At 41.7% G+C, this 27,857-nt stretch overlaps 1 protein-coding gene across 2 annotated transcripts in view; it reads right to left on the minus strand.

The window, feature by feature from the left end:
• ldlrap1b (low density lipoprotein receptor adaptor protein 1b) overlaps positions 1–27,857 on the minus strand; it is a 47,098-nt gene that overhangs the window by 13,493 nt on the left and 5,748 nt on the right. For both annotated transcript variants that reach the window (XM_042500573.1, XM_042500572.1), the window contains exons 2-5: positions 10,531–10,673; positions 9,464–9,576; positions 5,286–5,400; positions 3,372–3,444 (exon numbers count right to left, since the gene is read on the minus strand). In XM_042500573.1, coding sequence (XP_042356507.1) covers positions 3,372–3,444; positions 5,286–5,400; positions 9,464–9,576; positions 10,531–10,673 — 444 coding nt within the window. The remainder of the gene's footprint in view (positions 1–3,371; positions 3,445–5,285; positions 5,401–9,463; positions 9,577–10,530; positions 10,674–27,857) is intronic.

Below are 27,857 nucleotides of genomic sequence, written 5' to 3' on the forward strand. Positions count from 1 at the left end.
CACAAGACCTTCTGAACAAGTGTGAACTCCCTGAGGAGTCACATGCTGACTCTGAATCTCAAGTTTTCAATCCTACGGCTACAGATCAAATGTTCATTTCTGTCTAACAAGACTTGCTCAAAGAAAGGAGGTGTTTTTTATTTCATCATCATCCTTGATCTAAAAATAAAAACATCCAGTTTCCCGTGAGTCCAGGTAGCGTAGTGATGGCAGTGTTACAAAACTCTCCCCAGGGCAACGCATCAGCCGGCTAAACATGGAAGCAACTCAAAGATGCACAAGTTCAAAGCTAGATATAGTGTTTACAGTGCGTATTCTACGAACACGGATTTATGAACAGAGATGGGAGCGGTAATATACAGAGGAATGTGGGTCAGGAATGTGTGGTGGGCTGTGGAGAGCCACTGTGGGTGGTGGAGGAGAAGTTTGTAAGAAACAGAAGCAGAAAACTAGACAGACAGTAGATACCCCCCTCTTGCTGCCTCGATCCTCCGGGGTCCTGTAACTTTAATGAAACCGACTCGAAAGGATTTTTTTCCCTCTCCCTATCTCACTTTCTTCTTCTCTGCCACATGAGAACACCACTACTTCTTTTTGAGAAAAAAAATACTCTTGCCTTCCCCTCCACAACCCCCAACCAGCTCGGTTTTAGTTCTCCTTCATCAGTGACACTGTACTGAACTGGAAGAAAACAGCTTGGCAAATTAAACGGCTTATTAGGCCCGCCTAGACAAGGAGAGGTGAATAATGGTAGTAGAAGGAAAGCAAAAGCAAGACATAATGAATAAAAAAAAGAGATGTGGGAGAGAAAAAGTATGAGGTGAAAGAGTGAGGAGGCAGCAGATTTAATATTCAACTCAAAGTTACAAACAACCAAATGAAGAGGCGTGAGGCAAGGAGCCTGTGGCCTTGATGTTGGGAAAAATAATCCCTCCCCAAAGTGGAAGTGTGCCCACATTAAAACATTCCTACACACCATGGCAGAAGAGGAAAAAGCAGCAGCAGAGGGGGTAGAGATGTGGAGTAAATAAAAGAGGCTGCTACAATTTTCATACAGTGCAAGTGTGTGTCTCTAAAGGACTGAATAAATAAGCTCGCCTTCGCGCGAGACAGGATCAATGGCACCGACACTGAATCTGTCAGGGGGTTGAGCTCCCACTGACACGCGCACACAATCATTTTCCTTTCTTTCTTACACACTCACCATCACAACAGCCCTCTCTGCCCCGCCTTTCATGCTCTCTTGCCCTCGTCCCCCATCCCCCTCCTCCGCTCTCCTCTTCTTCACCCTCCTTATAATAAGCAGAGCGCTGTGATGGGGGGAGGAGAGGGAAAAGAAAACAACTCGACAGGGGGGGGGGGTCAAGGTGCCAGTTGCAAAAAAACACAGGCAGCAACAAAGCATAATCACAAAATTCAAAAGGGCGCCTACGAGGCAACACGCATGTAAAGATGGAGATAGAAGGGGGGGGTTGTGATGCAGAAACCAGTATTATGTGGTAAGAAGAGCTCATTTACACTGGAGTCATACATGCAGTAAATTACATGCATGTTCTGCTGAGCTGTACAAAAGAATGTGTGTGAGACCGTCCTTACACAGCATTTTGATCGCCTGCTGTGTCCACGGTGGTGCCTGAACACGCACCGTCTGCTTACCTCCTCACTGTAGCCTGCTATTAGAAAGGTGTCTATTTAAAGGGCGGCTCTATTGTTTTTTGGAGGCTTTTGTATCTTTGTCTGTAGCTTTACAGTTGTACCCCTGATGTAATCCAGGGAAAAAAATCAATTTTGGCTTAAGTATGTATGTTCTGGCTTAAAAATTTTATTTTCCCAAGCCGTATGCTCCTTTGAGGATTTTGCGGGCTGTTGTTGTGATTGCCACGGTCTAAAATGCCTGACAGCAGCTTAAAAAAAATTAAAAATTTTAAAAAACATGTTGTAATTTTCAAAATTTTCACCAAAGCATTCCTTTTCTCAGCTGGAAATGATAGTTGATGTTGTTTAACTCTTGTATTTGTTCTCTGTGATGGTTGATTTTGGTATTTGTCCAACCCCTTCTCCACTGTCATTGGACAGTTGGTGATAGTGAAGAGCTCAGCGTTTTACTCATCAGAAAACAGATAAATTATCACAGAAGACATTCAGTGTCAGCTTTAAGGCTGGAATACAAAGCTTGTGGAAGAGATATGATCACACCAGAGTTGTTGGAGCTCCCGGACAGCTAACATTAGCCTAGTGGTGGGACGGACTTGCGCACGCAGCTCAGGTGAAAAAGCGTTACGGTGCACAGTGCATTTTAGGATAACAATGCAGTAGAAATCACATTTATTTTACACTCACTTGCCTGAACACAGAGTTTAGTTGCTCTAGGCAAGTGTCTATGTCGAGCCTTGAACGCTTTGGTTGAACACAACGCCACCAGGTAGAGTGCATTAAGTGCACTGTGGTGATTTTGTTGATGTACAGATACGTGCAGATTTTTCCCCCATTGACCAATGGACTGTATGAAGACTAGGCAGAATTTGAGAAAGATTTTCTTTGGTTGATTACATACAGCCCTACTTTTAATAGTAACATGTTTCACCTCCAATCTTCCAAGCAAACGCTTTTTACTCTCTCCACGCTGAACTGTCAGCAAACAGCATGTGTGGGAGGGTGGAGATGTGTGTGCAGATCAGCGCTGGAACCTGTGTCACCAATTTTTGATAGCAGCTTTAAAAAAAAAACACACCTAAAAGAACACAGATAGAACCACTCTGTAAAGAGCCTGAATGCTTTCCAAATTTGACATAAAAACAGAAAAATATAAATATAAAATGAGAAGGATAGGAACATTTTTTGCAGTACAGATGAAATATATCCCAGCGCCCACACATCTGAGCCCTATTCTCACTGTAAAAGGGAAAAGGGAAGATTTACCTCCAGTCAGCCCACCTCTGGTCCAGGCTGACCTTAATTCCTCTCCACCCCTCCCCATGTCGATACCTAGATGAGTCTTTAACCATGACTGAGCTGCCTGTAATAAAGAGGCGTCACTACACTAAAACAGGTCTCTCTGCTGATGATTTAACCCCTGTGAGGGTCAATCAATGGCGACATTCCTCTACTGTATGTGAGTGTGTGAGAAGGACAACGCTGACTGTTCTCCAGTAATTCACGTGACTCCTCTAGAGGATGTCAAGGCCAAGACCAGGAAGATATAAGAAAATTTATGTTTTCCTGTTGTGCAGGAAACCTAAAGCACAGCATCATTGTTAGAAAGATAAAGGGTGTACACAGCAAATGGAGGGAATAACAACAGTGGGGGAGGAAAGGGAAGAACGTTTTCACTCGTCCGTCACACTCTGGTCGTCGGGGGCGACCATGCGTACCTTCCTTGGCTGCCTGCCAGAATTCAAACGCCACTCTGAAAGCCTGAGCCACTGTTAGGGTTACCGCCTGGGCCTGTTGGGAGAGAAGCAGAGACACACACAGTAAGACACCGGGGCGTAACGTGAAAGAATAAAAGGAAGATGAGTAATACTCGAATGCATCTCATCCATATGCAGGAAACTACAAGGAAGTTGAGGAGCTGCGACCGGGATAAAAACAGGAAGTGACCGCCAACAGAAAGAGGTTACTTTTCAGACACTTGAGGAGGAGGAAGAAAAACCTGTAGGCTCCATGACGAGTTGTTTATGTAACTGGGAGGATACGTGGCCTTTTGGCCAGAACTAAATTAGTGAGGGGAAGGAAGAGGAGGGAGTGGTGCACTCGTTCTGCAAACCTCCAGGGATGGAGAGAATGCCAGAGAGGGACGACAGCCTCCCCGCCCTTCATGTTCTCACTCCTCGTCTCTCTCCTGACTTAATACTTGGACATTTGCATACATACAAGTAAAGTGTGAAGTGGCGGTGCAGTTGTTCGGAGGTCTCTTTGCAGCATGATGTATCTGCATAAAGTGCTCTCCACAGAATGCCAGGAGCAAAAAAAATGAATTAAAAAACCTGAGTGCAGAATCCTGCACCATTAAGAATCTGTAGCTTCTTTGTAGCCTTATTTTACTCTACATTTATTTATATTGAACATGAGAATAAGTTGGAAATATCAACATCACTTTTATGTCTATATGCTAAATGTAAAAGGCACAGTCAGCAGCTGAATGGCTTATCGTTTGGTTCATCACACCAAACGTGATGAAAGTGTTTCCATTGGCAGGATTACAGATTGAATGCAAAGTTGCAATTTTGCAAATTTGCACCAGGCATCATGAATGGGGTGCTGTGAACATGCACTAGTCCAATATTTGCACAAGTTAATAAGCAATAAATACAATAAATAACAAACACATGAATACAAGACTATACCAAAGATTGAAATACTTGTGACAGGAATCTGAAAGCAGCACAAGACAAGTGACGTTGCTCTGGGTTTTAAAGGGTTAAGGTGCATCTTAAACTGATAAAGTGCCTGCTTTACGTTGACGATGGTCCCTATAATTTTGCTTGGAGTGTTTCTTCATCTCACAGCACAGCAGGTAAAACAAGTTTACATGTTGGAGATGTGCTGTGGCAGAGGTGCAGCACACGCCCGTTTGTGGGTGAGAAGGAAGGATATCAGCGATTGGCTGCTGTCGGCAAAATGTCACCACTACCCACTCTGAGGTGCATTTTGGGTCCAACTCCAGAAATCTCTACAGCATAGTTTACTCAGCTTGGCCAAAAGTGCCAATGGAAAAGCCCTCCAACTGTCATGTTATATCTTGTTTTTTCATTCGGTTGCCAAGAAATTATTCTGCACATAACTCCTTCATAAATCCACAACTTGTTGCTTTTACATTTTAGTTTTTGTATGGATTAAACAGACAAGATACGATGTGTTAACTAGTGAGCCTTAAAGAGGCTGATGATGGGTGGATTTTGTTGTCTTTGGCTTCCTCTTGTCCCTTTTTTTCCAGTCTGCACACTAAGCTAAGACAATCTGCTGCTGGCTGTAGACCCATGTATCTACCAGACATGAGAGTGGTACCAATCTTCTCATCTTACTCTAACAAGAAAGCAAATTATTATAATAATAAATAATTTCCTATGATAAAATTATGTCATGAAATTCAATTATTTCTTTAATTAGAGATCAGAAATGAATGGAGCAGTACATATTATATCTAATATTTGGATGTAGTTGGTTTCAAACTCCATTTATAGAGCATGCAACTTCGTCTTTCACATGAATAAGTTACTTTGGGTCAACAACCTAAAAGTGCACACATTTTTTCAACACATAGTTGCACAAACTCATTTACGTACCATTTTTCTCTTAGTGCAGAGGAAGGCGTGACACTCCAGAGTCTCATTGTGTTGGCTCTGGACGATGTAGGCAAAAACTTTGTCATGCATCTTGTCCGCTGTGCAATATGATATTCTGAAAAAAAACAAACACACAGATGCACACACTTTAATAGGAACTATAAGACCTAATAGAGTCATCACAGATCAAGTTAGGCCATCGTGCAACTGTGCAAATCTGCACTAAGCCCTTAAGCCCGTGCAGCAATCTGATTCAAACTGTTCAATCTCGCATTTCTCTAAACTGTCATAGAAAAAAAAAATCCCTGCCACTCTTGAAGCCAGCTGCACTTGCAATCTCCTCACTCTGCACATGATCAAACACACACCCCAGCTGTGTGCAGGTACAGAGCGGAACAATGTCGTGTATTTGAACTGAACACGTGCTCAGTGGACATCTGTGCTGTTTCGCCGAAGGGATGCCGGTCCTTTCTGCTTTTCAAACAAGTTAGAACATCACACTCCCACTGTGTCCACCTGCTTAACAACCATGACACACACAGTTTTAAATTACAGCTTTCAGACTGGGCCTGGACCCTGTAAGGTGCACGCAAAGCCTCACACAGACAGAGGTGACTATTCCTGACTTGTTGGTGTAGGAGGTCGTCTGCTGCTCAGAGAATTTATTTTGGTGTGGCGTGTGAGAGAGGCATCAGTCTTGCTTGTCAGTCTCAGGTGCAAAGTGGGGATTTAAATTAAGCTGTAATGCTCCACAAATAGCTTTTCTACACTTTTTGATCATCCTGTTATTACCCTAATACCAAAGCGACGGGTGCACCAGCCATTTGGGGAGGGAGACCCAAAACGATGGAGAAAGGCTATAATGAATGTCTGCCATCTGTCCTTCCTTTCCCCTTCGAGCATCAGCACTGTGCTCAAACTTCACTGTGGGATAGTCACACACTCGGTTAACTAATGACTAAGGAATACAGGGTGTGGATATAATAAATAACTAAATAAAAGCGAGGGAGGAAAAGTTTGGAGCGGTTTAAGAATCACAGCTGCGGTCCGCACAACACAACACAGATTTACGGGCAAATGTTTGGGAGGGAGGGCGTCGGGGAAATTGGGTGTCTAGGCAAATCCATTTCTTTTATTGGCCGTCCGTCTTCTCAGCAGATGTCCAGGGAGAAGCGCTCCAATGGGGTGCGAGATACAACCAGCTGCTTTATGTCTTCACACCATCCTGAGGTCACAGCGGGACTCACCTCACGCAGTCAGCCTTTTAATTGCTCTACCTCATATTCTTCAAATGAGGGGATCCATTATGAGTGCAGCGTTTTACTGGAGATGCATTGGAGAAATAAGAGGTGGTGCATTGGGAATTTTTGCGCATAAAATAAAAGAGAAGCTGCTGTGAAGTGAAATTTGCTACGAAGACATAATCAGTGGAGCTTAGATGATTAGTTCCAAGGTTTTCAAACTGTGAGGCAGAGGGAGAGACGTGAAGTAAAGATACTGAGTGGTGAAAGATACAGGTGTCTGCCACTGGTGTACTAAAAACAACAGGAAGTTTGGCCCACCCATTTGGCCTGTTTAGCAACACTACCAGCATCTGCAGCAGCAGCACCAGCTGTGACACACAGCTCATGGAGGGAATTAAGATACTTAGGCCACTTCTTCTCAGAATCAATCGATTCTGAACACATAAGCATGATACACATTTTAATACACACATTTGGGGGTAACATTTTCTCATCATGTGCATTGTGAATAAACATCCATAAATCAGCTTGAAATCATAAAAAAAAAAGATGGTACGTTTAACTTCGCTGAGAATCATCATGCTGGTAAAGTTTTCTACTGAACTAACGTAATTCAGTGACATGAACATCCATGAGGACACTGCTAACAAGTATTGATAATAGCTCATTCTTTTGATGGTGCCAGCTAACTGATTCTGGGTCAGTGTTGGACTTTGAAAGCCCCTGGATCAGTAAATTAATCAATAGGATAAAATTAATCGGTCAGTTTTTTTTTAAGATTATTTTTTGGGGATTTTACGCTTTGATAGGACAGCTTTAGAATGACGGGAAATGTGGACTAGAGCGGGTTAATGACACGCAAAAGGGCTGCAGGCGGGAATTGAACCCAGGCCGCTGCAACGGCCTCGGCATTTGGGGCGCACACTCTCGCAGGTGAGCTAGAGGCCGCACCATTTAAGTCAATTTTTTAAGCAGAAACACCAAATGTTCACTGAATCCTGCTTACAAATATAAGTTGAGGGTTGTGGGGAAACTGCAAGGGGCTTTTTTCCATATTTTCTGACGTTTTGAAGACCAAATCATAAACCTGAACATCAATCATTAATTAATTGTCAATTGCATCCAAGAGACAACCTCTGAGGCTGTGCCAAAGACTGCAGCTCTTTTAATGGCCACTTAAAGCGTGGTCTAAAAAAAAGTAAGCTTGCGGCTCTTTTAGACTTTCCAAATGTTATTGAACTGGATGACTTAAATCTAGATAGTGAAATGAGTTGTTGTGTGGGGTTTTTAACGCTCACAAAAAATTATTTACTGATTTACAGACATCTCTTTCCCAATGTAAGTCAATGGAGAATGGGCCAGTGGGTATCACATTACCGACCTGGACAGTGTAATTCCACTTTTGACCACTATCTAAATTTTGCATCAGAGCCTGGCACACTTCCTGGGGGTTTAGTAGCGACCACCAGGGATGAATTGCAGGCAGTCTGTCACTCATGTGGCTCTGCTCTTAAATATGCGTAACTTTGGGCTTTAATAAAGTGAAAAAGGGTCAGTTATAAAAAAAAAATACACCCCAAATACAGTTGTTATGAATATTGAAATTTGCCTCAACTCTTTTTTTATAAGCATGGTTATTTCATAGGGGTCTGATTTACTCTGTTTTGGAGAAAGCCTCAAGTGGCCAGTTAAGGATTTACAGTTTTTGGCACTTTTGCATTAGTGTCATTTTTCAGCCCTAGAAGTTGTCACTTGGTCAGATCCACCCCTCGATCACTTCAGGCTCCAAAAACCCACAATGGCGATGGTCAAAGACCCAAACTCAGTGCCTGAAACCAATGGGTGACATCACTGTATCTACATCCATTATTTCCATACAGTCAAGGCTGCAATCCTAACTGTCAGGGAATCAAAATTGATGTTGCCCATGGCAGTTCAATTTTAATCTCAGTGTGACTCTGGCTGTTTACAGCAACATGCGCGACTTATTATATCAGATTTATCTGACCTAAGACGTTTTTGTTCGTTTGCTTTTCTCCTTCTTCGATGGACTTTAATGTGCAATAATTCTCAGGTTAAATCTGAAAAAAACGACCGAGCTGTGTAGAGCCCAGATTTTTAATATAGATAAATCCTGTATGCTGGAGAAATAAACTCCGTTCTGATTACTCTAAGCTGAACAGCCATGAAGCGGCTGTTTAATGACAGGCAATGTAAAATTGAGCAGGTGCAGGGAATGAAACTGTTCATCCCAACGGTGACACAGGGAAGCCAGAAACATGGTCATTGTAGACGACTTGTCAATCAGACTGCTCGGGGATAACTTCAGACAACTGTCAACAACTGAGAGATTTGTCCTCAATCTGCCAGCTTTTAGGAGAAATTATTCAGCATAAGCCTATTCATGCTTGGAAAAATGATGGAAAGTCCCATCTCTCCTTGATATGCAGACTCATAAATGTGGAATTTTTGAAAAGTGATTCAGGCTTGGCTCATAAGCTCGAGGCCAATGGAGGTTAGGCAGCTTTGAGCGTGCAGGCTGTGGCAGGCAAGTGAGATCTGTGGGCATTTACTAGAGAGAACGTGTGTGTCTGTGGGTGTGTGTATGTGTGTTAAGATCAGACTTACAGCTGTTGTAATGCTCCCAAGAGAGCTGAGATTGATGAGACACACTGCTGATGGACTAAGTGCTCTCTTCTCACACACACACACACACACACAGATATATAGAAACACCTTACACTGCCTTGAAGTAACACACCTGCCCATCCAGTGATGGATGAGAGCAAAAAAACAACTTTTGTTTTATTGCAGGTGATAAGGACAACCTTAGGGTGAAAGTATTTCATAACAGGGGGCGCCCGACTGAGTCAGGGACACAGAGTGGGTTAGGAACAGTGGAAAGAGTCAAACAGTCCAAAGAGGAGCACTGACCTGTATATGGAGATGTTTTCTATCAGCTGGTTGGAGGCACTGTCGTAAAGGATGATTCCACGTGGGGAGACCGTTAACGTGACTTTCTGGAGTTTTTTTCCACTGGCTTTGGCCTTGTAGGACGAGAAGAAGGAAGAGTGGAGGTCACAAAGAGATAAAAAGAGAGTGTGAGTGAGAGACAGGGAGAAAAATCAATCTAGCTAAGTGTCAACCTTGCATTTATGTTAATTACAGCTCTGAATGCTCTGAATTTTCTTTTCCAGCTTGAAACACATGAATACGCCTCCTAGCCACAGAAAAATGCAATTATCGTGGCGCACTTTACTGCTGCTTGGTGTGTCTTAAGCTAACATACAAAAACGCAGGAAAACAGGGTCCTGGTTTAAAAATAGGTACCCTTAAAGAAAACAAGTTTAACAACATGCATGCGCATATCCTAACGGACATCAAATGAGATCTTTAAAACTATGGCCTGACAAAATATAACTTTACGCAAAGTGTTTCTATTACTGGATTTTGACAAACCAAAAAATATCCAACTCAGCAGCCTAACATCCTTTTTAGGGGGACACCAAGGGCGGCCAACAGATTAGGCCCAATCAGAGCCTCTGCCTCCATACATCACCGTGTCCCGATTCCCACAACTCTGCCGCCGCTAACTTCATTATCCACTGAGCTGCCAGATCCAATAACATTAAGCTGTTTCTACCATGATAAAGCTGGCTGAGCCATATACTGAGCTACAGTGTCCAAACTAATTGCATCCTCTTCTAAATGTCAGCCGGAGCCTCAGGGGTGGGGGGGGGGGGGAGGCAGCCAACCAGTCACTTTTTACCCAAGTGTCATTCAGGTCATAAACAGGAAAAAAAATACTGAATGACGATGATTTCCAAGTGGTGGAGGTGGTGATGGGGGAAAAGATGTTATTTGTGCTTGAGAGAAACTCATTTTCTGGGAAGAGTTTGAGTGCATTGACAAGGGATTTTCGTTGCTCTGTGTTTAAGGGATACCAGTTATGTGTGTGTGTCTTGCCTACGGTAAGTGTATAGGTGTGTGTTGTCTCTCACCGTGGCCACTATCCTCTTGACAGCAGCCGCAGACAGCTCCTCTCCTTTGGGCTGCTCAACCATTGTGACCCCGAGGTACTTGAGCTGGAACGCCATGCCCTCCAGAAGGGTCTCCCTTGTGTCCGTCCAGTTCTCTGGAAGCTCTGCAGATGAGAGACATGCATCAGTGACAAAACTCATAAACAACCCTGCCGCTTGTACTGTAAGGCTGGCGGGGAGATATTCTGTCAGACATGTGTCAGTACATTGTCTCAGTCCACTTGTGGGATGGTGGACTCAGCTGGATTAGATACAACAGCAGCCAAAACATATTCTCATCATGGGTGTGTGTAAAGAGCGCATGCTTTCACTTCTTCTCTTGCCAGGACGGCAAAAACAAGCGCTCTTATGGAATGTACAGTCCACTGGCTGAACTAAATTAGAAACATGTTAGCATACTGTTATCTAAAATAAAGAATAAGTTATAGTTCTGCTAATCTGAACTACGTGGTAAAGTGAGATGAAAGCAGGCAATGTGTTAATCGCACAACTTAGCTCCAAAAATTAAAGAAATATTTGCTTTGTACAAATGAGTATAAAAGAATAACAAAGGCAAAATATATGAAAAACACATTAAATAAAAAGCCTCATCACCAGAAATTTGATAAGAATATTCGTTCAATTGAAAATAATTTAAGCTAAGTAAAGTTATCCCTGCCTACTACAACAAAATAGAAACTTATTATCAATGAAAATTTAAAATAACAGAAAATAGCATCAATATAGACAAATACAACTGATAATAAATCCTTTAAATTTTGTCTCATGATGTAAAAAGGCAGCAAGGTATGTGTTATTTTTGGATGCCATCTTTGGATTTGGAAAAGAGTCCCAGTTTGGTTTAAAAAAGGAGTTATAATCTTTTCATTGAGCAGCAATAAAAACAAAACAAAATATCTTTCACCCATATATCAGTTTGAGGACTCCTGAAATGTTGGGGCAAAGTACACATATGCTACAAACACAACCTCTTCTACAGAAGCTTCACAATTAAAATGTTCCAGCGAAGCAACTGTTATTGTTAAGAAATGTCTAGAGGAAGTGTTGAGCTATAGACACTGTTTAGTTTCGGTTTGTGAGGTTTTAAGTTTTCACAGCTTCTTGACAGCGGTTTCACAGCTATACACACATGACCTGGGTATGAAGAGATGCAGGCGCTTATTTGCACTTTGAAGGGAAAGTTCATCCAAAAATAAAAAGTACATATTTGTCCTCTCACCAGCAGTGCTATTTATCAATCTGGATTGTTTTGATGTGAGTTGCAGAGTGTTGATGAAATGGCACTCAGCTTGTGGTGCTCAATGTGCCAAAAAAATACATTTGAAAAACTCATCATGCAGAAGTAGGTGTGCATTTTTTCATAGGCAAGAAGCTTAGTTTTTTTATACATAATTAGAGCGAATCTGTGGTGAGAGCTTTTTTTTTTTTACAATGCATGTGTGTCCCAGCTCATATTCCCTCTTTAAATTCAGAGGTTTTTGCAGGTCCGTGAACGCAGTATGGGTGGAGCTCACGGTCAGTTCTTTTTTTAAACTCAGCAGCAGTTCATGACTTGCAGGGTCGATAATGTTTACAGCTTTTTAGATCAAACTAACGAAAGAGAGGAGCAGCTGCTGCCAGTGAATGCAAACTTTAAGAACCAGCAGAATGAAAAAAGAACAGTAAAGTTTTACTTTCAATGCACCTGACGTTCAGCTGCTCCATCTGTGCCCAGAGTAGGCTCTGCACTCCTAGAGTGTAATGCAATGAATAACCGAACGGTATATACATTTTATCAGTGCTCCGAATGAACTATCCAGCTCCAAAAATACATAATCAATTTGTAGTAGATGTTTTAATTCTGATGGGCTGTCGCAAAAAAATGAATGTGTGGACTCATGCTTGTGACAGTGTGAGACAGTGTGAGATGTAAATCAGTAAATCAGCAGTAGATGAGCGCTTTCTTCTGCACAGTGTTATGGTAAGCGGGTGTAGTTCAATAGAAAGGAAATAGTTCCTCCATGAAACTGCTCACAAAAAGGTCTGTGGATTAACTTGAGTAAGCAGGTCATGATTCCTGTAAAGAAACATTGTTGTAGAGTTTTTCCTTTTTTTGTTTTTGCTGTAAACACCACAAACTGAGTGCCATGTAGTTCCTTTCGATTTGAGAGAAGACATCACTATGGCCAATATCACACTTGACAACTTACACCAAAACAATCTAGTTTGATAAAAAGCACCTCAGGTGAGAGGAAAAATATGTATTTTTAATTTGGGGGTAAAATTTTCTTTTAAGCTAAACCCACTATTAAAATCAAGCATGGCGGTATTTGTAATAAATAGTTTTCATGGTTTTGAACTAGGTGTCAGATACAGGTTCAAGAGATTAAGCCCCCTCTTGACTGTTTGCCGGAGCTCATTTACAATCCTGCCATCTACTGCCGGTGAAGTCATTCATAAAAGATAACCTCCTCCAGCATACGAGACGATCACACTTATCCAAGCCTCAATATTGTAAATTTTGTCCGTAGAATGAAACTCTGAGGCTGTGGTTTCCATTTCTTTTATCAGAGAAATGCTTAGTGAGCTGCTAAAGGCAATGTGCTTCTCTTCATATTATATCAGTATGAAGATAGCCGGGAGGATGCCGGGTCACAGGACGGCACCACAGAGTAAGTACCGAGAGAGGAAATAACTGAAGAACTGACCTGCCTCCTAAATAACACCAAGTCATCAGGACACATGTTAGAATTACGCTGACAGTCCATAAATATTCAACATTCAGCAGCTTTCAAACTGACCAAAAGTGAGTTCATAAGAAACTAACTGCACAACAGTTTTCTGATAGCTGAAACAACAGTTCAGAGTGGAAGTTCAAGCATGAAGACAAGAAAACTGCTTCTGTATTCAGCTCCAACAATAAAAATGCTAACTTCTCCTTGAAGCTCATAAAAGGTTTATGGACTTGCCACTGTGAGGCGTGATAGTGACTTGGGGCACACAGAGATCCATTTGTCTCCTCTGAAGCTCCATCAGAAACACAATCAACAACATCACACCCTTCTCTCCTGGGTGGTCTTCATGTCACCCAGTACCTTCAGGGTGATCTAAATAGAGTCCTGTGGTCTCTGCCACTGTCGTTCGTGCAGCAGCTATAAACGGAATAAAGGGCTCTACATATGTTTAATAATAGTTGGGTTTAAAAGCAGAAAAATAATCACATACCGTATCACAATGTCTAAAATATAAGAATGTCTGTTCTTGCATCACGATATCTATATTGTATGGAGATATTGCCCAGCCCTGAAACAGAGTCATATTCTATTCATCTATTCATCTGCAAAAGGACCATCAGTCAGCCCAGTATATGAACTATTTTTAAAGCTTTTTAAAAGCATTTGTGAGCACTCACACTTTGCTTCGGGACCCATATCGTTTAGGGAACATAAAAATGGCAGAGGTTAACCCATAATATTCCTTTCTTTTCCAGCCAAACCAAGCCAACTGTGAGTGGTTACAGAGAAGGGTTTATAATTGTCTAAATGCAGCTCTAACCAAACCCATACTTAAGTAATGGGTGAGTCTGAAGTGAACACCCACTCTAAAGGTCAAGGTCTCTGAGCTCCTAAGTGTGTGGAACAGATCAGACTGTGGTCCTCTGCTGATCCTGCGGTTACATTAGTGCCTGGATAAGTAGCACCCTCACTGTAATATAACCTGCGGTGAGGAATCATTAGCTCCTCTTCACAACCTAAATCAAGTTACCGAGTGGTCCACGTGGACTAGGAGTGTCCATTACGGGGTGCAGCCACTTAAGACATTTGCAGAAACACAAATATGATGGGGATAACGCCGGCTTAACCTCAGCTAGAATGACATTTGTAACCTTTGGTGCTAGCTTGTGTTTGTAAAAGCGGCAGTGAGTCCAGAGATTTTCAGTGTTTACAGACGGTAACAGTGCTGACAGGTCTGTTTCACTGAATTTCAACAATCTGTCAGAAGTACTTTGAAAATGCTCTGAGTGATTCAAAGCTTAGGAGAGATGTCATTCACATAATACACTCGGATGCAGCTGCAGGCTTGTGCTGGTCCAGCGGAGATATCAGAAGCAAGCCTCTACTCTTCAGCTGCCCATGCTAATGCTTACGTGAGGCGAGTCTCTTGGGATGACCAGCAGTTCACCCTGACTTCAGGGTGTTAGAAATCCCTCATCCCAACAGGAAGCTACTGTAAGACTACACTACATAGAAGGGAAATCTGAATTAGATGAGTAGATGAATATTCAGCAAAAATGTATTAAAAAAAAATATGCAATTTTAGCAACAATGAAACAACAGCTTTTCTTCAAAAACTGACACAATGGCAGTTCAAATGAGCAACTCATAAACCAACGCTATTTTTAGACTGGTGCATATATACCCACAGTGCTGCTTTGTATGGAATAATAATCCATTTTCATATTGGTCACATTTGCATTCACACAGCCAACCCCCCACTCAACACCAGCACCAGCACCAGCCCCCTCCACGGCAGCTCTCTGCAGCTGCGGTGCTGATTAGAGCAAACTTCAAAGGCTTCTTGGCTATGCTGGAGCTGTGGCTGGTCAGTGAGCGCTGCTCGCCTGGGTGACACCATCTGAAAATAAGCCAGGCAGAGCCGGCAAGGGAGTGCTGATGTTTGTGGAGGGGGATAGGATTGGGGGAGGCAGGTAGAGGGCAGCATCAGTGAGTGTTAGGCGTGTGAGGGTTTGTTTGGCCAATTATCTCCAAAGTATAATGTGGATAATGAAGTGGTGGGGTTCATTCATTCGGTCTTGTTGTGGTTTCTGCTCTGCCAGTCATCACAGGGCCAGGTGCCTGCACACAGATCCTTTCAAACACTTTTTACAGCTGCCCTGCTCTCCACCTCCAAACACACAAAGCACTAGATAAATATTAACCACACTACAACACAGACGCTCAAGCCAGATGAGAGAAATATGTGTTTTGGAAGAAGGCTCAGTGAACAGGAGCAAAACAAATATCTGCTGGTTGACCGCCAAATGATGGGGGATTGAAAATAAGAATTTACCTATCCCAGCATCTGTCAACATTGGATTAAATCCCAGATGAGATTAGTCTCATCTGGGAAAAACTAGTCTAAATAAAGATTTTGCAACATCAAAGCCCATCAGACAGAACGGTGACAATCCCCTTTGCTCTGTTGTTGGGTTATAGTGTGAAGTAAAATGTGAACAAACACAATTGGGCCTAAATGAAAACTCAACCAATACAATGTATATGCAATGTTTCACTTAACCTCCTACATACAGGATATCAATATTCATGAACATTTAGCCTATAGTATTCACACTGCGTGCTGTAAGACTTAAAGACGGTGGCTCCATCACAGACCTGTTCTTGTCTGCACTTGTGTTCTCATGGACTTGTGAAGTGTCATCGGTCACAGACTATTACAATTCAGTCCACATCCAGCCAAGTACAGTCTGAATGTACCAGAGTGTTCTTGCTCTGCCTCTTTCATCGAAAACAGAAAAGCTGACTTGTCTGAACTTGGTGTAGATAAGTATACCAGCGTGCATTTTGCCGACTAAATTTGCTCTAGTCGAAGGCAGCGAGGACGCCACTTCCAAGATAACTGGCTAGTTAAAATCAATTTCAAAATCAAATCAATTTTTGGTATTTCACTGGCTGTAAGGTCTCTGTACTATTTCATACTTAAGAAATAATACGTTTTTAGACATAAATGTTGGTCTAAGAGTCAAATTATGTTTGTGCCAAATAAGTTTGTCTGAAGGCCAGGCTGAGGTTTATATTTCAGGCTCCACCAAACCTTGGCAAACAATGAAGATAGGAGCAATCCCAGGCTGGAAAATGGTACCTTAAGCCTACCATGCACTAAAAGACTGACACCCTCTTGCATCTTAAGATGCAGTTTTAGGTCACACACTATGAGATTTTGCAAAGACTGGGGATCGTGCAGGGTCACTATTTGCAAGACGACAACTAGATTCCTTTCCCATTCTGCTCCGGGTGGCAAATATTACACCAAACTACCTTTAAAGATTATAATATATTAACAAGTCCTTACATGTCCACAAAAACAACTATCTAAGCACAGAAGATAAAAAAATCACATGTGACAGTGTTCTTGTCAATTCAGCTTAAAAACAATTAATAAACATAAACTCTATTTGCGTACAAACGTTTCATTGATTGATTTTGTTCCCTCAACTCACTTGCAGCCTCTGTTGGTCAGCTGCAGTATTTTTGAAAGGTGACCATGGGGATGGAAAGCAAATTGTTTCAGAAGTGAATTAGTGTTGGATAGTGGAGCAGATACACACCTAATTAAACTTTTGTTGACTCTACAGGTCCGTCAGTTTCTCCTCCTCTTCAACAGAGACTTGTTCACATTCTTGCACCTCCTTGCAGCCCCCTCCATGTTTACTGTCTATTCAGTTTGCTGCTTCCTGTTTGGTGCTGGAGAGAGCGCAGCTATTGGTTGACAATTTTTATGTCGCTGAACTTCAGTCTTTGCATGAGCCAAGACTAAAAGCTTACAATAGCATTACGCATGGTTGATTTTGTCAGAGGGTGAAGACAAAAAAAAGACTAAAGACAGCTCAGACTCTGAGTTTTATGAACAACTCACACCAAACATTGAGATCATGGGAGCCCTCACCAACTGCGGTGAAACTCGTGATTATATTCCAACATTAGAAATTAATCTGTAGGTGGGTTTCCATTACAGATCTGCGCAAAACTTAAGCGCTATTTTCAAAATGTCGATAAACATAATTGTGAGATGACACCGTTTCCACAAAGTGAAGTTACGCGACTTCTTCTTTCACGATAATATTCCAAGAACCAAGGCGATGGATGTTCAAAACATCAGCAGGGTTATTTCTATTGCAGCCACCGCAATAGCTGTCATTATTTCCAGTCAAAGGCGATTTAAGCGTGTTATGGGAGCAATCATGGAAAGACAAGCCCCTTAACGTGGGAGCGGCCACGTATGAGGGATTTTTGCAATGCAATAACACCTCTTCTAGCAACTCTTCGACTATTTGTTGTTCATCATGTGACCTAGAAAAAAGAAAAAAGTTTTGCCATCGCAGTTTTGTGAAATATGGCTTTTTAAAATCGCCTAAAATACCACCTCGTGAGCATAAAAACTTTTTTTGTTGCAATAAATGGGAGTTGTTGTTTTTTTTAATTGAGGTGTTTCCATTAGGCGTACTTCATATTCACCATTTCAATTTGCACAATTTGAGGGTTAATGAAAACCCACCTTGTCACAATGAAATCAAAGTGCAAAACATGAGCAACTTTCAGGAAGTCGCACAAAGTTATATTTCCTCCTCTGTGTTCAGAAATTAAACTGTTCTGGTTACCTTTTCAGTAACTAGTTTTAATTGTCCACAACTGTGTGAAGTGACAGCAGTTACTGTAACAGTGTGACACACTCATAACCCCTGACAAAAAATCCCTAGTGGCAGCAACTCACTGAAGCGTAGTCAGCCTGTAATCACACAGCCTGTGTAAAGTCCACTCGGCCAGAAACCTGCTCCCATCCCTTCTGTCTCTTCCTGCTTCAGACAAGTCCCAACACTGCACCGGCAGGGTTCGGCCAGGAGGAGAGGACAGAAACCAAGAGGATACATGCAACTACTTCCTCTCTCAGCCGTTCAACTGTTGTGCCAGTCTACAAACCTTTAAAATCTCTACATCACATGCAGTAAAGTGTAAAAAGCAGACAGGTATAATAACACACGAACATCAGCCTAATGGATCAAATGTTCCTGTAAATGAGTGCGATCACAGATCATGTGAGAGCAATAAGGTTTCTTTGCAAAGAACGTGTCACATAGCATTTCAGACTGCATGAGAAAATCAGCAAGTCTTAAACACATTTCAAGTTCCTAAAATCTGTGGTGTCTAAATTTCATAACCATTTTGAGCAAAGTAGTCTGCATGTCAATTTAAAAAAATCTTCTCTAAAAAACTAAAAGAATTCAACACTGGGCCTACACCACATCATCTCATCTTTTTGCATTGCATTACCTCTGCTTTGCACAATTTTCTCTGATGTGGAGAGGGACGCCAGTATTACACAGTTACTGAGGCGTACTGTATACTAACAACAGCGGCCAAAAGCCTGGCAGGTTATTGGAGCAGTGGGGTTCAATGAACCTGTGAGCGGAAATCCAGACAGACTGCTTCGTGTCTGTTGTCAGGGAGCTTCGAGTGTCACACCAGCCTCCTGTCATCAGACTCTTCTGGGGGTTACACAAGACAGTTGTGGAAGAAAACGCTCTAGAAAAGGTCTTAGCCTCCTCTTTAAGATCTGATCATTTGTGTCTATGCATAAGCCGGGACTTGTCATGAAGTTTTAATGAAGCTAAAACTACAGAGGCAGCTGGGCCCCTTTTGATGCAACACGAGATCTAGAGAGGCAAAGCGCAGAGGTCTCGGGAATTATAATCAAAGGGATTTGAGGGCTGAGCCTGCGCGGCATTAAAGCACCAGAAGGGGGTTGGTGGATGTGGTGGTGGCTGGTATTTTTGGTCAAAGCCAACACAGAGGAAATGAAGCAGGCGATTTGGACACGGGAGGGTCAGAGGGGATCACTATCGTTCTCCCTGTCAACAGCCAGAAACAGTGACAGTAATGAGGAAAGAAGAGTCCTTCCTGGCCTTGCCTCTGCTCTAAGAGGGAGAGACAGCCAGGGGGGGGGGGGGGGGGGTAGACGAGAGAGGCAGTGAGACATTCATAAATGAAGAAAACGCTGATAAAAGAGAAAAGGGAAGTGAGGTAATCTAATCACATACCAGGGATATGCAAATGAACTCAGCAAGTCACCATTCACACCATAAATTCAAATACGTACACACACATGACAAATGTAATGGACAATTAGGGAGATGCAACAGTTTAATCACCGTGGAAACAGCAGAAACGCTCTGCTATGCTGTGAGTGCAGGCTCAATAATGTAGTTAATACTTTGGGGCTGGCACTGAGGGAGATGTGCATGCAGCGATACATGCATAGAAAACACAAATCACCACAGTGCCACCCAGACAACTTCGACATTTTATCGCTGCCATCTCGCCTGATTCCAGCCAACATTATAGTGTTTCTCTGCTTGAAAATGGATGAAAATCCCTCTCTAAATACAAGCTATGATTTAAGACAGGAATTAATTTAAGATGAAACTGCCCACTCTTAATCACAGTTAGGGTTGGGCCAGTTTGAAATTTTTCACACTGGTTTGATTTTAAGCCAAACACTGGACCAGACTACCAAATTTTACCGTGAACCACTTGACTCAGCAGTCAATCCTGACAGGAACATAATGACACCATGTCCCAACAGAAAAGGAGGGGCTATCACAAAGCATTGCGTAACACTGGATCTCTCTGTCCACACTTAATCCATAAAATATGCACCTCTGTTGCTTCATGTAAACAAACCAAGTAGCTGTCAGCTGTGCAGTCGAGATCAGAGACACTTAAAACATGAGTGAGTATCCCTCTTGTAATCTTCCTGTTTGTAATGTTATTTTTTAAAGCAGCAAACACACTTTATATTGTTATATTTAAAGGAAATTACACACAAGACAGCAAACAGCAAGTTACGTTATTCTAGCTTGCCTTAAGCGATTGTCATTTAATTCAGCAGAAATTTTCAGCTGATCTCCCTCAAGCCAGTTGACATTGTGTTAAGGTTTTTGTTGTGGAAAAAAAAAGTATAAATAATTCCTCATTTCAACAAAAGTTCAGCTTACAACAGCGCTTGCATCCAGTAAGGACACCTCTTTTGTTAGCTTCAAACCAAAAATGAATTTACTACGTAGTAAATTACACACAACCTGTGTGACAACTATTGCTCCAATAGTAAGTTTACGAGCATATTCATTAATCATGCTGTCATATTGCTTATTACAAAGACCATTTGCGTTGCATTTAGCTGCTCTTAAAATTGCCAGAATGTTACATAACGACAAATACCGATTCAGACAGTTTCCATAAATTAAACCAGTACAAGGTCATACACTGGACCAGACCATCAAATCTGGACATCGACTGACAGTCACATTTCTCAACCAAAAGCAGAGCAGGTGACATGATTGTCACGACTGAGTCAGAGCTGCACAGTGATTAACTATCACATCAAATAATCGAAGTTAATGTTCTGGCAGTATCTGGGAAGAACCTTTCACATCCCTGTTACTGACATCACTCTACAAGTGATACCAGATTATGTCACTGTGAGGACATGAGTAAGCAGCTGCAGCGTTAAAACACTTGCTTATATATTCAACCAACTCTGTTATGACTGATTATTTTGGGATTCTAGAGAAGGGGAGGGGGGACTGAGCAGCAGCGTGGCTCAGCTTGGTTTAACAAACAAACACAAATAAAGACTTTCAGGTCAACAGTCAGAGCCCCCGCCACCACTCCACAGCTCCAGCAGGCTCCACGAGTCGAGCCTGCTGCATCAACAATTCCCCCTTTGTTGAGGTTTGAAAGGAGCCACAGAGCACTGAGAGCGCTCCGCGTGGTGTCACACTGGCGTCAGTGAATGAGTGAGAGGAGAGAATCTCAGCGCATTCATCTGAGTCCTCTGGATCCCCAAACTGTGAATATCTGGCTAGTAATGTTGTCAAAAATATCAATTTGAAACGTTTCAAGAGTCATTTTACGCAGGTTCAAGGTATTGTATTAAAGTTAGAAATTCCGGTATCATGACACCACCATTGTCCGGATACACTCCTGCCCACCTGCATGCCGTCTCCTGAGCTGGATTAATGAATACATCTCCACTAAGGCTTCTTTTGTTCTTACACATTTTTCACAGTGAAATCAGCACTGAAAGCTGGCAAACAACAGGGTCTAAATTCTTGCTTAGGTTGGAGATGTGCGTCACCCTGGGATATTGGGACAAGGTGTGTGTTCGCTGGCTGCCTTTCATGTTGTCCTCTCAGAGGATCAGTGTTTAACTGTGGACAGAGGTAACAATATCTGCTCTCCACAGAGATGCTTTTTGTCTGTGTGCAAGTCATGTGCAATTCACAGCCCAAGCAAATTGGAGTGGGAGGGAGCCATCTGACGAAAAAGACAAGCTTGTCATGTTTGAGTGCAAAAACCAGACCAACAATCTTTGAAAAGTCTTAAGATTTTACACAAACAGCTGAGCACTGTCAGTTAGGGATGCACCAGTTGTGGTCCAATACCAATACAGATACCGATATTTAAAATAACATTATGTCCAATAGCCAATGCCAAAATAATTTTGTTGTTGTTTTTTGTTGTTATTTATACCCTTTTTTGTGTTCAGGAAACAAAGAAATGCACACTATAAAATTCTGACTGTTTTAAAATAATTATTACAAACCTTTTGTGCACAAATTCAATCATGCAAATTTATTTAACAAACTTCAATACAACCTTTTCTCACAGGAAAACGTCAATAAAAATGTAAATAAGCCGCTTTACTATTTCTAATATCAGTTTCTTGCTGGACTTCCTCTTCACAGTGTGGCATTATCAGGGAAAAAATAGAGAGTGTCCCCTCAAAGTGAGTTTATGGAGTCCTTTCGTTTTGAAAATGTTCCCTATTGTTCCCTGGATGACGGTATTCCTGAGGCCTGCTTTTTGGCCTAAAATTTATTTTGAAACAGGCTGATCACATTCAGCAAGGTGAATATCTGCTAATACAGATGTTCAGTTGACAAATCGGTGCATCCCTGTTAGTTTTTGAAAAAGTGAACAGAAAACAGTGCGTTTTTCCTGACTGTCTTCAGCAGTGAATTGATACACATTTGGTGAGGCTGGATTTCCGGCAGCAGGCCAGTGTATTTGGAATTGGCGCACACACACACACACACACACACACACACACACACACACACACACACACACACACATACACAAAACAGATTCAGATTGCTTGTATATGCACACTTACTTGGTCAATAAATTCTGATTCTAATAAAACTGAGTTCACATAAATGAACATACATGTCACCCAGAGCAGTGTGGCGCACTGATGTATTTCTGTTTGTGCACAACAGTGGAAGTCTATGGTCTAGAAAGAAGACTTTGGATGCACACATAAATACTAACAAGGATTAATCCATTGTTTGTTTTGGTCTTTTAATGGAATTTGTTGACAATAAGAAAAATATAGAATATTATCACTTGTGCTTTAAGACAAATCACAAGCACCCTTTGAAAACAAAGGGGTTGTCTAATAGATCAATAGTACCCAATTACTATGGTACAACCCAAACACAACCAGTCACCAAGGCAAAATTTGCTCATGTATCTTCAGCTGTTTAAGGCCCCAGCTGACCCCGGCTGGTGGTGAGATGACCTCCACTTATCTCACAGCAACAAGACACGTGCAAGAAAAACCTATTCCAGCATTATTAGATTCCAATCAGGACACTTTGGGCTAATTTAGAAAGTGCCGACTCAGATGAGGAAGGATGCCTGCAGGGATACACAGAGACACAGCGCAAAGCTTGTTGAGAGAGAGAGCGAGCCTTGGAAAACCTCTAACTATGCCACCAAAAAGTTAAGTCCTACATTTCTATATCGCAGACTATCTTGTGCAGTTGTACCCATGTTATGTACTGTATCTATATGTGTGTTCTGTACAGGCTGTCGATGTTGGTGGAGGTCAGAGATGAGCACCATCATCACCACTTTTTAAAAAGAAACACAGCTATTACAGGAAAAGGCAACAATAGAGCATTGTTAAAAAGACAAAGACTGAGTGTTATTCAAAGGAAAAAATTGTGTTAATACACATGGGGTGATTGTCACTGTCTGTCCCCGCCTGGTACAAAGACTGATCCAGTACCATTGTCCCCCTTCTTAACTTCAGTGTCAGTGGAAAGGATACAGGAAATGTTTTACATATTATAGCAAACCCAGGTCGAAGCCTCTCCGTGTGACGCACACAAATACACCAACAGCTTATAGATACAAATGACCACAGAGACATAAAGTTCAGGCCAGTTCACTAAAAGAGCAATCAATACAAAGTAAGTAAGATGAACAGTCTGTGGGGATCCTTTATGTCCAGCAGCCTGTGACCTCTTTTCTCTCCGTCCTTGGGCACCAGGGTGCTCCTCTTATTTCATCTTCTACACCGGCAGGCTTATAATATTCTCAAATAGCAATCCCAATAATACGGAGGCAGCGCTGCATGACTGTGTAACTATCGGTATTTAATTTGATGACCGTCTAAAACAATTCCGGTTGGTTGAAGGAAAGGATTTGTAGAAGATAAGAGTCTTAAAGTCATGGTTTAAATCATAACATTGAGACACGTGTCTTTGAGTATTGGCTTAATCCACTCAAAGAGGGAAAGTGAGGAGAGCGAAAGAGGGAGGAGAAATGAGTGGTTGTGCCAGTCAGGGATTACAGCTGATGACCAGCTGAGGCCAGAATGTACTCTCAACAAGAAGCAGGGTTATGAAACTGATCGTACAAGCACCCTGTGCACAGCCGCGCCATCCAGGAGGAGTTAGATCCTACTGCAACTTGAATGATAACAACAAATAGGGCTGGATGCATCTTCAAGTCTATGAGCACGAGCAGCTTACATGCACACAGCATTGACTGGAGGTTGATGTTAAGTATAACATACAACACACCAAGCTAGATGCCTTCACAGGTCTAAAACTCTGGAGCTGATCTGGAACAGACTTGTGGATGACCTGATCTGAAGTCCTGATCTGAAAAAGGCAACTAAGGACAATCAAAATGCCTCCAAAATAAAAACCAATGATAATTAGACCCAAAGCAAAATGTGGTTGACCTAAAAAAACAAACAAAAGAGAGACAAATATCCAAGACCGTCAACAGAACAATACGCTGCCGGGTGGAGAAAGTAGAGCCAAAATGATTGGTCAATGGGAAACTAATAATTATGATCAGGTGGTGTGATCAGAGCTGATAGAGAGTTAATTTGGGTAATTTGGGTTTTGGGTAATCTATGGACAATGCTAAATGTAATTGTAAACATCCAATAAGACACACTGTGATCTGATATGTCAAACTACTTGCCGGGGTGGTCTGTAATACATTTGAGCACATATGATTTGTAGTGTAAACGCTAATAGGTCCTGTTGTGTCCCTGACAAGGACTAGGTTATCGGTGTAGGATGTGGAGGTTATTTTAGTGGCAGTGTGCTAACGCTTTAAGATGATGCACATTTGATGATAAGTTGGATAAAGTGTCGTGTAACCATCCATTGTTTAGCTCTTTGGATGGAGACGTGTTTCCATTGTACTGACAGTAATATTGCTAGCTACACCAACACAACCACTAAGGTGACGAACATGCATGCAATCAAGCAGCTAGCAAGAGTGTTGATGTAATAAGCGCATATGGGGTACTTTCTAGCTTAAGTGACATGGATAGTAACAATATCCGAATACAAGCGGTCAGCTGGAGACACATGGTAGACACAGGTGTGAAGTGTGATGTGTCTCTGATGTCTGCTTATGTTAGGATCACCAAATACATGATAATACCGAGTATAAATGAGCTCTTAGACATACTAAAACACAAATCTGAGATCAGACACCCGAACCGGATCCAATAGAACTGAAGTGAAAAGAATTTGGACCTGGTCGGACTGTAAGTCAGGTTTCAGTTATTATGAACAGAAAGTACCCATAAGTACTAATACACCAAACCAATACAATAAAAACGGTATATCCATTGCTTTGATGCTGTGATTTTGCATTCAGGCACATTTTGCCCCAAGGGCTGATGAATATCCCTCTTGTTTAACCAGTCTGACAAACGGGACCACGTATTTGCGTAATGTGATTTTGGAGGTGTGCATGTCAGCTTCTCTGCATCCTTTCTACAACATTTAGATGCAGGTCTTTGCAGAGACATGTTTCAACTTGAGGGCTAATTTTGGCAGCAGCGGCAGATGCACAGGAGAAGGGGAGAATGGCAGGTTAATGAGCGTTAAGGGAATCTCCCATTCATAAAAATAACACATTCCTAGAGATTTCGTATACAAGATGAGTTCAGGATAACGGGCGTGTCATGTGAGGCTTCGTTAGAATCCACTGCCACTGGCAGAACACAACAGGGATAACTGGGTGTTTTGGTGCTAATAAAAAGATCAAGTCTTTCCTGAGTTACACGCTGACAAAGTTGGGGAAGCTTCACCAACTACTTTGAGTTTCATTCCAAAACCTCAACAGCTCGATTGACAAGTTTAAGAAAAAGAAGGCTATTACAGCTGCAGGTGGTCACTTGTGCTTTATAGGAGCTGAAGAGCAAAGCTCTTATCATGCCTGCTGCAGTATTATTAACTCGCTTGCTCAGAACAGATTAAAAAGGGAAGGAGTTGTAATTGCTGAGGACACTGAATGACCAACAACGTAACCGTTTCCAGGCGTAGATAGCTGTCTAAATATACTTAATTGGGATTTGTGGGCCTTTCCTTGCTGTAACAGTCTCAGATGGCGTTTATTTCGTCACAAGATCTCCTACAGACAATAAGCTAAAGGACTGTGAACTAGCACACTGACCATATGTCTTCACATATGGCTGAAGGAGATTACATCAATTATTTCTTACCAGGAAGGTGACTGGTTAGCCACTGTGCTTCCTGCCCAAGACTTCCCTTCTGTCCTCCCAGAAATGCAAAGTCTTTCTATACTGTGAGAAATGTGGGGCAATGTAAGATGTTCTGTCTGTTTCTTTGAATAAATTTTCTTATTTTGTGTTTACCATGAAACTATGCTTTTTAATTAGGAGATGTCTTTTGCAGTTTACACAGAAAGAGAAATTCTGTTTATCCTGAAATAATAACACATGGGATTGGGAATAGATGCACATTTCTCTAATCACCAGCAACTGGATGTAATATAGCACAGTGAATAACAGATGAGAAGAGATTGCCTCACATATTCATCATACTCTAATTTACCGCTCAACTTAGCCTGTGCCAGTTACTGGTGTAATGATAACAATTCTGATGTTTTAAGTATCCTATTTTTTTCCTGCTGCGTCAGCTGAAACAAGAGAAAGTCAAACATCCATTTCTCCCGCAGGATTAAAAATTCCCCTCTAGTAGAAACAGTGACAAAGCATGATTGTGCAGTCCTATCCGCACATATGCACACGTGACTCTACACACAGAAGCTTACAGATACAGAAGATCTAACGGCAATAAATCAGGAAGGGCTTTACAACTCCATAAAGGAATCCTGCAGGAAGCAATCTCCATTACAGGCTGGCAGCACCCTTTGGGTGACTTTGTGCAGGGGACAGAGCACTGACTGGACATAGCAGGGCCAGAGGTGCAGCAGGGACTGGCCTGTGCAGACCACACACACACTCTGTTGTACTCATGGTGAAATATGTAATTAGAGGTTTACTGTGTCTATTATTTGTTATGCAATTTAAATTATAGTGACAGATGTATAATTTAAGTCCAACCCCAACTTCTGTCACTGCACTGACGCTATCTGAATAATGTACAAAATGCTATTAGGTCAAGACACCAACTCCAGAGCACCACCAAGTAGGGCTGGGCAATAAAAGGATAATTATCTTAATAACATTTTCCTCGATAGTGATATAATAAATGTACTATGACTCCTCCATATGATTAAACCACCCATACACCCGTAGATAGAGGCGATAATGCATCTTAAGCACCAGTTACCGCCTGCCATAATCAGAAGAAAGAAAAGCAGTAGTAAAGAAGAAGAAGGCAAGACTGGCCAGCTACGCCTGCCATTAATATTTACGGTACTGTTATAACGTTTAGGGATTGACAGATTATGGACTTGGCCGATTATCTGAGCCGATACTGGCATACTGCCTATTATCCGTATTGGCGTTTTATTTTAATGATCGCCTATAAAGTTAATTACTGAAAAAGTGTGCATATTACACTCAACCAACACCAGGGAAGGCAGTCTGCAATATATGCAAAAAGAGTCAGCATGGGAGGAACTTCTACTTTATAAAACCTCAGGGAGCAATTTTTTTTTTCTTTCTTTTTGTTTGTTTTTCTTTTATTTAAATTTTCATTGAACTTTAATAAATGAAAACATACTGGGAACTTGCTGAATATGATGTTGAAAGTTTCAGTTTTGATTAAACATTTGTCAAAGGCATTTAAACAAAGTTTTGTGCTGGAGTTTGTTATGTTACAAATTCTAAACATTGACAGAAAGATTTTTATTGTTATTGTAAATGCATATTGGTTACAAATATCAGTTATTGGCCTCATTAAGTCATAATAATCGGCA

The sequence above is a fragment of the Plectropomus leopardus genome, chromosome 14 (genome assembly GCF_008729295.1).
Source record: "Plectropomus leopardus isolate mb chromosome 14, YSFRI_Pleo_2.0, whole genome shotgun sequence".
Classification (NCBI taxonomy): Eukaryota; Metazoa; Chordata; class Actinopteri; order Perciformes; family Serranidae; genus Plectropomus; species Plectropomus leopardus.